The 11,637-nt window shown below is 40.5% G+C and overlaps 1 protein-coding gene across 1 annotated transcript; it reads left to right on the top strand.

Annotated features, from left to right (window-relative positions):
• Positions 1-749: 749 nt before the first annotated feature.
• Positions 750-11,343, top strand: MRPS30 (mitochondrial ribosomal protein S30). The gene is made up of 5 exons (XM_030567291.1): positions 750-1,314; positions 1,578-1,723; positions 6,142-6,247; positions 7,136-7,312; positions 10,845-11,343. The coding sequence occupies exons 1-5, from the start codon at positions 768-770 to the stop codon at positions 11,111-11,113; spliced, it is 1,245 nt and encodes a 414-aa protein (XP_030423151.1). The 5' UTR covers positions 750-767; the 3' UTR covers positions 11,114-11,343.
• Positions 11,344-11,637: the final 294 nt, after the last annotated feature.

Below are 11,637 nucleotides of genomic sequence, written 5' to 3'. Positions count from 1 at the left end.
TAGGGCTGGGAGCCCTTGGTCGTAGTGGGATCTGGGAGTATGGTTCAGGGTCCAGTCTAGGGATATGAGCCACAGGTTATAGCGGGATTGGGGTGGTGTGGTTCATAGTTCCATAAAGGGACGGGAAAAGCCAGTGATAGCAGGATCTGGAAGCATGGTTCAGGGGCCAGTCGAGGGATGAGAGCCCCCAATTATAGGGGGATCTGGGAGCGTGGTCTAGGGGCCTGTATAAGGATGGGAACCACCAGTGCTGGCAGGATCGGGGGAGGGCTCAGGGGCCCTTTAGAGGTACGAGGTCCTTGTAGGAAGAGGAGCAGGGGGTCCGGGTCAGGACAACTGGAGAGCGCCACTGCTCACACTGTAACTAAACGCTCGCCCTCAGCTGACCTTGCGCCAGCCCTGCTCCCGGCAGCCTCGCTCTGCCTGCTGGGAACTGTAGTCCTCTTTCTCTACGGGGCTCACGTCCAGGGTTCGACAACGCACAGCAAGCCCGTCCGCAAGAAGCATGCGCATAGTGGTAGGGCGGGGCTTGCTTCTTCCGCACCGTTTTCTTGAAAGGGAACCCTCCTGCTTTGACTGTTTCCTTGAGCGTCAGACAAATGAAATGCTTTGATTGAATGACTGGCTCCGCCCTGTTTTTCACTTTGAGCCCGGTTTCTCAGAGGAACGTTCGGATTGGTACATTGTAGTACCCACATGACCAATAGTAGCCAATTACCGGTGTACAATCTCCTGTCAGTCCCGAGTCTCCCACTCCCACTGACAAGATGGCGGCTCACAAGGGGTGGCGGTTGGTGCGGCAGAGCTGCCGGCTGCTGCACACCGAGCTCTCCGCGGCCCCTCAGCCTCCGTCTCCGCTCTACCCGCCCGTGGTCGCCTCCCACACGGCCAAGAGCAAGTCGGCCAAGCGCCGCCGGCTGGAGTATTTCTACCAGCAGGTGCAGGAGGCGCCCTCCATCGCGGAGAAGCTGCGGCTCTACGGCCGGCTGCAGCGGCTCAAGTACGTGGTTTACCCGCAGACCTTCTCCCTGAACGCGGACCGCTGGTACCAGAGCTTCACCAAGACCGTCTTCGTGCCGGGGCTGCCCCCCGCGGGAGCGGAGCCGGCGGGCCCCGGGGTCCCGGATCTGAGCGAGTTGCGTTCCCTGGCCTGCGACGCGCTCCTGCAGGAGCATTTCTACCAGCGCAAGCGAGAGCGACCCTTCCTCTACCGAGAGCAGCAGCACGTCCCGGCCCCCTTCCTCACCCAGCTGGTCATCTCCCTCACCGCCGCGCTGGGCAGCCGCAACCCGCTGCTCGCAACCTCCTGCTTAGGTGGGGCGGGAGGTCGCGTGAAGGGGGCTTACTGGGGATGAGTAGGAGCGGGGGCTGGGGCTGGGTGGGAAGTTAGGCCATGAAGTAGAAGAAGAGATTATGCTGAAGTTTGTAAAATGCCCCTGGGTCATTGTGGGTGATGATTACATCACTGACTGACTTCATTTTGTTTTTGGGCTGAGGGCTGATGTCCTTTTGCATGTTTTCGCCAAGAGTAAATGGGTAAAATGGGCTGGCTAAAAACAAAACACATTTCATTTCAGATTTAAAACCACAGGTTAACTTTTATTGGGAACGTGGTGAGACTGTTGTTTGTCGAGGCTATCGAACTGGTAGAATCGACCCAGTGAGATTTCAGATAGATGACAACCCACAAATCCAGATCCGCGTGCCAAGACAGCTTCCAGAGGTATGACTGTTTTTAATACTTCTAAAAGTGAATATCAATTGGCACTGTATTACAGTAGCATTTAGTATGTAGCATGTGTAACATGTAGCTTCACTGTGCTAGACAGGATAGAAATACCCAGTAAGAGAGTCTCTGCTCTGAACAGTTCACAACATAAATATAGTCTGACTAAAAATCATTGCATTTTTTTGTTTGGTTTTAAATCCAACCAGTCATATCCCAGGGAAAAACTTTTGTAGAAAAACTTAATTTCCTCTATAAAGGTTTCATTGTACTTATAATAATCTTATTTATTCCATGATTTTAGTTACTATTAAAACTATAAACCTGAGTGTCTAGGCAGCAAAATGGCAGATGAAATTCAGTGTTCATAAATGCAAAGTAATCCACATTGGAAAACATAATCCTAACTATATGTACAATATGATGGGGTCTAAATTAACCGTTAACACTCAAGAAAAAGATCATGGATGTTTTTCTGAAAACATCAGCTTTGTGCTGGGACAGTCAAAAAAGCTAACAATGTTGAGAACTGTTATCAAAGGGATAGATATCCATATAAATCCATAGTATGTCCACATCTTAAATATAGTATGCGGTTCTGCTTGCCCTATCTCAAAAAAGTTTAATTTAGAGTTGGAAAAAGTACAGAGAAGAGCAAGAAAAATGAAGGAATATGGAACATATGAGGAGAAGTTCAAAAGACTGGGATTGTTCAGCTTAGAAAATAGATAGTTACAGGAGATATGATAGAGTTCTATAAAACCATGAATGCTGTGGAAAAAAATGAATAAGGAAGTGTTATTTACCCTTCAGATAACACAGAGTCCCAGGAGTCACCCAATTAAATTTAATAGGTGGTAGGCTTAAAAGAAATATAAGGAAGTACTACTTCACACAATGCACAATCAACCTGTGGAATTCATTGCTAGGGAATGTTATAAAGGCCAAAAGTTTAACTGGGTTCAAAAAATAATTAGATAAGTTCATGGAGGGTAGGTCCATCAATGACTGTAGCCAAAATGATCAGGGATGCAACCTCATGCTCTGAGTGCCCCATAACCTCTGGGACTGGATTTGATAAATTGCCCCATTCTGTTCTTTCCCTTTGAGATATCTGGCACTGGCTATTATCAGACCAATGATCTGACCCAGTATGGTCATTCTTACGTTCTTGTTTGAGTTACACAGTGTATTATGCATTGTCCAAAGGTAGGTGGATATTCACAAAATGGTATTGTGTTAGTCTGTATCAGCAAAAACAACAAGGAGTCCTTGTGGCACCTTAGAGACTAACAGATTTATTTGGGTATAAGCTTTCGTGGGCTATAACCCACTTCATCAGATGCATGGAGTTATAGCCCACAAAAGCTTATGCCCAATAAATTTGTTAGTCTCCAAGGTGCCACAAGGACTCCTCGTTTTTATTTTCATACATATTACAAATAAAATGGAAAATCAGATGTCAGTACCTTTGTTCTCTAGCTGCACAGATGAGATGGGAGCCATTTTTAAATGGGAAAGAAGGGTAAGAGGGAGAGGAGGTTTTGGGCAATAAGGTTAAAAAAAAAAAAATGCTTATAAGGAATAATGCGTGTCTTCCCCTTCATAATCGGGCCCGTCTGCACTTGCCTGGTGGGAGTGTCTTGACTCCAGAAGATTGTCAAATAGCTCCTGGGTCACTGCAAGGTTTACATTTTCCTCCAGTCCTCTCTCCCTTTGTGCACTGAATAGATCTTTGCATCAGGCCCCGGCAAAGTGTTCAGTCATGTGTGGTGTGCTGGTGGAGTCCAGGCCGTATGATAGGTATACGAGAGGTCCCAGATTTTCTGTTGGCCTCCCTTACCTTCTGATATGCCTGCTGAAATTTCTTCACTTTCATGTGTTACTGCTGCTCATACCTGTCGGGCCCCAATTTCAGCACCCCACTTGCCCACACAATCTGTACGCAGATGTCTGTCTACATTCAATTAAAAACCCATGGCTGACCCGTGCTAGCTGACTCAGGCTAAGGGCCTGTTTAATTGTGGTGTTGACTTTAAGGGTAAGGGTCAAGCTGCAGCCTGTGCTCTGGGACCATTCCAGCCCAAGCCTGAAGATCTACACTGCAACTAAACAGCCCCTTAGCACGAGCCTGGGTCAGCTAAGTCACAGGTTTTTAAGTCACAGGGCATTATAGACATACCCTAAATTTCCTTGGCTGTTCCTTAGCTGGATTTGCACAGTCTCTTCTCCCCAGAGGCTGAGGCGATCCATGACACTTTTCCTACTTCAGACAGGAGTACATCTAGTATCTCTGTATGCTTGGAGCCAGCATGGTTGGATGCTCACAACAGTGGGCCAGTAAGTGCCTACTATGGTGAGAACAATCAAGAAAAGGCATTTCAAAAATAAGCTGCAGGTCTTAAAGGGTGGGAACAGGCTTCTGGTGTCTATGACCCCAGGCAGTGGAGTTCAAAATTGTGACTGGAGAAGTCACTGGTGTGAGAACAAGGGCTAATTGTGAGACAGTTGCCGGTTGACATAGGTAATGTCTACACTTGAACTGCATTTACAGATATAGTCGACTGTGGCTCTGCTTCGTTTGGGGAGAGTGGCATTGCATTACTGTAATGGGGTATTTACATCTGCAGGAGACAAATTTATGTGTAGTTTTGCACTTGTCTATATCAAAAAAAGTCAACCTAACTTTGTAGCATTGAACAGGCCATAGGTATAGAAGGCCATAATATAGAAGATTCACTGGTGTTAGCATATAGCTTACCAAACTTTTTAATCCTGAGCTGCCTTTTCAAGAAAATGAAACCGATTGTACGCCCTTAACCTTTCCACGGTACAGGGCAACATAGGGGAAACATGCACATCTTTCTTCTGTGCCCCTGCCAGCTAGTCCTGTGTGCTTCTTCAGGGTGTTGTGCTTTGCATTTTGACCATTTTAATGTTTTTGTTAATTTGATTGTGCACTTTGCCACGGTTGAGACTGCTAGATAGGATTAAACTGAGTGACACTAAACCTGACAATCAGAGTTTTTAGTGTCAGAAAGGTGATAAACTTGGTGCCCTTACAGGTGGGTGATGTAGCTTTGTACAGTCTTTAAAATGCTTTTTCTTTGTGTTGGTTTTAACAAGTTTTCTTTTAAAGGCTTTCTTCTTCTAAATCATGAGGTAGGGTAATTGCAAATAGCAGGTAGACAGAGTGATTTCTAGTTAAATACAGAATAAACTTCCAGTCATTAAATAACAGCACATACAGTACTGTAGATGTGTGTGATTATCTTTATACTGGGTTTTCATCTATTTTCAGAGACGTTTTAGGGAACTTTTAAAAAAATAATAAATAGCACATTGCTTAACCTCTGTTCTACTTTTGTGAGGCATTCAGCAATGCTGTATACAAAACACATTGTGTTGGATAAGACTTTCTTAGAATTTACTACTAGGGAAAGATTCTCTTGTTCATCCTGCCCCCTCAAAAAAAAAAGAAAAAAAAGAAAAGAAAAAAAGGGTAGGGGGAAATCAAGATATAATTATTCAATCAGAAACTTGAGTTTGGAAAAAATAAATCTAGTTTGTATTTTAGAGTAAACTTAAGTATGGGAGAAGGAAGTGTGTATGTGAGTGAATGAGTAAATCAGTGTATACTGAGGCTACCACCTGTTGGAGGAAGTCTCACTAGCAATCATATGGTCATTGCTAAATTCAGTGGCATGACTGTAAGTTTCTTAGTTCCGTGTTTTATTTAGACTTTTCTATAACTTGCCAAACAAAACGTACGACACCAAATTTTAAAAAATGACCATTGACTTTTTTGCTTGGGTGCTCAACTTTTGAGTCCTTTCAGAGGATGCATGCTTAGCATTCTTGAAATTGGGCTACTCAAAGCATCTTGAATTGGGCACCCAAAATGATTGGCTAGTTGCTTTTGAAAAAACAGAATTGCAAAATACTCTAACCACGTTGTGTTGAATGTGAGGATAAAGGTCCACCACAAAATGCTGTTAGTTAGGCTTTGGTGTTTTTTTGGTCGTGTTCTCTCTCACCCCCTCCCCTGCCATGCAAAATGTGGGAAATGCCATCTTCTACCAGTGGGAAGTGGTGCTAACCAACAATTGTTCAGGCCATACCACTTGAGTCCTTCCTGTTCTACACAACATATTTCTTTTGCTGCAGGAGATTCACGCTCTCTTCAAGAAACATACTATCTTGTTGGTTTCTCTCTCGAAACAAGATCAAAGTTTTATTCAAGACCGTAAAATGGATGTTGAATTTGATGAGAATTCTTTAGGTGTTCAGATGGCTGTTCATACAAATCTTCCTTAAGAATCAAAATATTAATGTACTATGTAATAATACTGAGATCAAAAACATTCTATGACTTGCTGAACTGATTTTCTTTCTCTCTCTCTCGTTCCTTCAAGTTTGTACCATTAGAGTATTCAGTCCCTGGAGAAGTTCCTGTTATTAATCACAAACCAGACAAACTTCCACTGTTCAAAAGACAGTACGATAACAAGATATTTATAGGTAAGATTTCCTAGTGATAGGAATATAGTTACTGTGTAGAAGTACTAAAAGAATAGTACACTTTTTTTTTGAAAATGACTTATTGCAGGAGCCAGTTTCAAAATCTCTCTAATGGCATTTATAACTGCGGTACTATACTTTACTGAACATTAATTAAAAAAATAAGACTGTGTATAGTCAGTAAAACACTTAAAATTGTGATAAAGTGACACACATTTGACACTGAAATGACTCCTTCTGAAATATGAAGTCTTGATCTGAAAATATTTTATTCAGTATGCAGAATGTTTTCTGAATGGGTCATTGGACCTTATAAGGATTTTGTTCTTTGCTTTTCTTTTGGTTACAAGGGGGCTCAGATAGCTTTACTAATAAAGAGGCTGTTGCTTCTCTATAATAAACCAGATACCTGTACAGTTAGGGCCAAGCCCACCATTATTCTCCTACAGCTCAGAAAAATATGCTTCTTACCACTTTTGCTACAGGAAGATCAGTTTCCTGTCAGCTTTAAAAGGAGCCTTCTGGTCTTTTTAGACAACATCCAGTCAATGAAGGCGAAAGAGGCAAAACCCCTTTAATTTCAGTGGGAGCAAGACTGGACCAGAACTAGCAAATTAACAACTTTAATATCAGTGTGTGTTCTCCAGTTACAGCGAGCAAGTGAGTTCATAAGGAGACTTAATCTTTTGAGCTAGATGAAGCCAAAGAAATATTAATGTCAACATTTCAAACCAAGCTGACTTTTTTAAAAATAATGTGTTAATTTGATGAGCAGAAGTCTAAATAATAGAGATGACAGAAATATTATTTTTTCCTTAACCTCTGATGCTACCTATAACAGTTGATTTTTAAAGTGGCTTTTAACTTTTCTCCTTTTTGTGAACTCAGGATCAAAAGTGGCAGATCCATGCAGCTATGGTCATACGCAATTTCATTTGATTCCTGATAAACTGAAAAGGGAGCGATTATTAAAAGCAAACCTTGCTGATCAAATTGAAGTAACTTATCGAGCTAATGGTATTGCAAGCCTCTTTGCTTGGACCGCAGCACAAGCTATGTATCAAGGTGAGGCAAAACGTATAGCTTGATTGGTAGCCATTTATAGATGTAAGACAGACTTTTTTCTCCCTTTCCTTTTATCTTCCATTTGTGTGTTTGTTTTATGTGGTTTTCTTTCTGTATAGAACATGTTTTAATTTCATTATTGAAACTTAAACGAGCCAATTAAACTCTGTATATTGGGGCCTGTCAAACTAAGATTAGTTTGACTGGATTTTTTAAAAAAAATCATAGAAAAAGGGAGCAGTAAAGAAAAAATGCAATGTTGGATCTCAGTCCTCTGACTTCCTTAATTTTTGTTTAACCCTGTCTTGATCAAGAGAGTTAAAAGGAGTAATATACATCAAACCAAATATTTGCAGATCAGTAGTTGGCATTATAAAATGTCTAAAGCATTAAATCTTATGTTTTGAGATAAATAGTGTTCTAGGAGTAATTAAAATGGCAGTAGCAAATAATAACCAACTTGCTTAATCGTGTCAACCAGCTCATGGATTTAAAATAGGTGGTTCCTCTGACTTGAACCAAAGGCTTTTAAAGGCCTTGGTCTTAAACGGGCAAGGTGGTACCCTGGGACTGAATGATGCTCTGATCCCTGAATGGCCCTCTCAAGGATTGAACTCACAACCCTGGGTTTAGCAGGCCAATACTCAAACTACTCAGCTAGCCCTCCTCCGTATGCAAAGCCCAGATAGAGAGAGCATCTATTATTTTTCTCATTTTCATTGCTGCCAAGCCAAGTTGTACTGTTATGGAATCTAATAAAGTTGTGACCACTTATAAGAAAAATCCAGATATTTCTATCCTCATTGGTCCCTGCCATGTGTTATCATCTGTGAAACTGAAGTCAATAAAATGACTGTAAGAGCATTAGGGAGAGGTGTCTTGATGGGAAATAGGTACTTCAGCTTTGGTTTAATTAAACCAAGTACTGATGCAGAGTTAATACTATTTAAAAAAAAGGCAGCCTAGTAGAGCTATGAAATGTATCTGAGTTACTTTTTAAATAGAGGGCCTTTCCCGTTGCTAATCTATCATGCTTCTAAAGAAAAAAACTTTGTTTAATGCATAATAGGTTAGAACTGAAGAGTAAATATGGTGTGATCAGTCTGACTCTTAAAAGTGCTTGAAATTACAAAGCTACCTCAACCAGATCAGGGGTTCTCAAAACTGTGGGTCAGGACCCTAAAGTGCATCACGATCCCATTTTAATGGGGTTACCAGGACTGGCTTAAACTTGCTGGGGCGGAAGCCCAAGCCTGACGATCTGGGTGTCAGGGATCAGGTTACAGGCCCCCTGCATGGGGCTGAAGCCTTTGGGCTTTGAGTTTAACCCCCTGGCTACCCCCTCACCACCACCACCTGGAGTAGCAGGGCTCAGCTGGGCTCAGGCTTCAATGCCCCCTCCTGGGGTCATATAGTAATTTTTGTTGTCAGAAGGGGGTCATGGTGCAATGAAGTTTGAGAACCGCTGACCTAGACAAACTCACTTTGGAAAGCCTGACATTTCAAATGCTTAATTTTCATATTTCTTTGGGTACCTGTATATATCTCTTAAAGTTAAAACTGGCTGAGTGTTTTCCATAATTTAATCAAGCTGCTTTTGCAGTTTACCTTTTGGTACCAGTCTATCCTATATTAGTATTGGTGAACAACTCCAGTCTTGCTATCTGAATCAGCAAAAATTATGAAATATATAGAATATTAAATGGCACTTATTAATCTTGTAATTGTATGTGTAAAATTATTTTTGGTATTTTTTAGGTTAAAATATATAGTCTATACACTAGAGTTTTTTGGCTGTGGTATATGATAGTAAGCAGTTGAAATCAGTATTCCAAAAAATGGGGTGTTACAGTGGAATTTTGGCAGTTAAATTCTACTCCATGTTGGGTGCATATAAATCAAATTTCTCTTACACAAATCTTCATGGAAGGTGGAATTTGATTATAAGCCAGTTTACTATGCAATAAGATGAACTGTTTTTGAAAGCAGCCTCATGAGCTTGTATTGTACATTATAATGAAACACAAAAGATGAACAGTTGCTATGAGGATCAAGCTAATGGTTTTATCCTGAACTAGTAAACATTACAGGCACACGAAATGTAATGTTCTTGCTCTAGCACTTGGCCTTTCAGATATGTCCTGTGCTAAATTCTAACAGTTTATATCTAAAGAAATAATGCCAAATGTACTTGCATAATATCAGAGACTAGAGATTTTTTTTAATCCAAGACAGATTACAAAAAGTAGACCCACATATTGATCATTAGTATTGTACTACTTGTATGTGATCAAAATAATAAAAAAACTAATTGTTGAGAAAGAGATACTGTGTATATTTGAGCAAACACCCATATTCACAATCTGTACAATTCTCATTCCATAAAGAATGTATAAATATTAAATGAGACCTCAACTGGAAAGAAGAGATGGATCAAGAGAACTTAATTCACTTAGCTATAGATGCTGTGAGCTAATAGCTAGCTTCTGGTAGTGGAAGCAATTTCTGAAGTAATGACACCATATTTAGGTCACAGTGATACAAATCCCCTAATTAATACATCTGTATAAAACAGTAAGAAGATGGTTTTGCTTCAAATTGTGCATGTGTAATAGTATATGCTAATCACATGTGATCCCAATCTTATTTTTTTTTGTGGTGTACCTGTAACACTGAAATTGAGGGTCTCATCTTTACAAGTCACTAGAATTTTAGTGACATTGATATATAAGACAGTAACATTTGTTTTCATTCTCTGACTCTACTGGGTTATTTTATAATTTTAGTAGTGAGCATTGATTAAGGAAGCATATGTATTCAATATTTGTGCTGCAGGTACAGTTCTCTGCATATGCTATTGTGCATGCACAACATGATATAGTATAAAAGGAGAACCATTTTGTTTGTCCCAATAAAAGATTTAGCTTGTGTCTCTAACCATTTTATTTAATATTCAACAGTAATGGTGTATTGAACTTGAATTAACAGAACATATTCTTGAATTGTCGTAATGAAAAAGTGCATTCCCTTATTGACAAAGTCACTTAACCAAAAGAGGATTTATGGAAAATTCCGTTATCCTCTAAATAGAAGGTGCTGGGCTGCCAAAGATCTGATTCCCTCCCCCCAAAAATAGTCTGCAGGACACACCAAATGTATGGTGCTGTATATTGTATCTAATTTTAAACATGCAGTTTTGTGCAAGATGGGTAACCTTTGCGTTCAGACTCGGTTCCATGAGAATCCATGTGCATTGAAAAGGTTAGTTTTGTGTTCAGATTTGTGAACATATACGTTAGCGTAATTTTGAAAGTGGTCCTTAAGGTGTATGACACACAACTTTTCTTGGGGGTGAGGTGAGGTGAGGATGTCTTTAGATTATTATGTAAAATGTTATGACTGAACAATCTAAAACTACCTTGTTCCTTGAGGATAAGCCGTTTAGGCTTGTAACTCTGTCTGTATTTCAAGCCCTGTGCTAATATGAATATTACTTATGCCTTGTGTAACTAGGGTGTAATTTCATTTACAGGATTCTGGTGTGAGGCAGATGTGACCCGTCCCTTTGTATCGCAGGCTGTGATCACTGATGGAAAATACTTTGCTTTCTTTTGTTATCAGCTGAATACCTTAGCACTAACTGTACAAGCTGATCAAAATAACCCTCGGAAGAATATCTGTTGGGGAACAGAAAGTAAGCCCTTATATGAAGCTGTGGAAGGCAATAACGTAAAAGGTTTTAATGATGAAATTCTGCTTCAGTTAGTTCAGTTTCTGCTAAACAGGCCAGAGCAATTGTAAATTAGGCTACCAAAGGCTCTGTTTAAATGTCTGGGCTTCACATCACATTTCATTTGACTTCTGATGGAATGGTTCTTCATGCTTATTCAAGGGGGGTGTGTATGTGTGTGAGAGAGAGAGAGACTGTAAACAAGAAAATGTATTCTGTGATTTCTTGTGGGGCTTATTGTCACACACTCACCAAAATATGTGGTGCTGTACATTGAAAATAAACATATAGAATAACTTAATGCCTTTTGTATACTTGTATTTGAAGTAAGGTACCTTGATTTTTTTAAATAGAGCCCCAAAAATGACCTGGATTCTGTGTTTCAACAAACTGAGATTTCCTCATGCAAACTTAATGGGCAGTAGAACAGCGTTGTCCATGTAGACTGTAAACTCCTTGGAAGAGGCAGTCGCAACACAATTGAAGTACTTATAAAACTTGATAGTAGTTTTCGCACAAGTTTTCTGATAACACGCTGTAACGTCATCTTGTAAAATCTTTTCTAATGCTAAAGCATTGTTTTAGCTATGACTTC

The sequence above is a fragment of the Gopherus evgoodei genome, chromosome 6 (genome assembly GCF_007399415.2).
Source record: "Gopherus evgoodei ecotype Sinaloan lineage chromosome 6, rGopEvg1_v1.p, whole genome shotgun sequence".
Taxonomy (NCBI): Eukaryota; Metazoa; Chordata; order Testudines; family Testudinidae; genus Gopherus; species Gopherus evgoodei.
The sequence above is the reverse complement of the archived record's forward strand: the minus strand, read 5'-3'. Positions and strand labels throughout refer to the sequence as shown.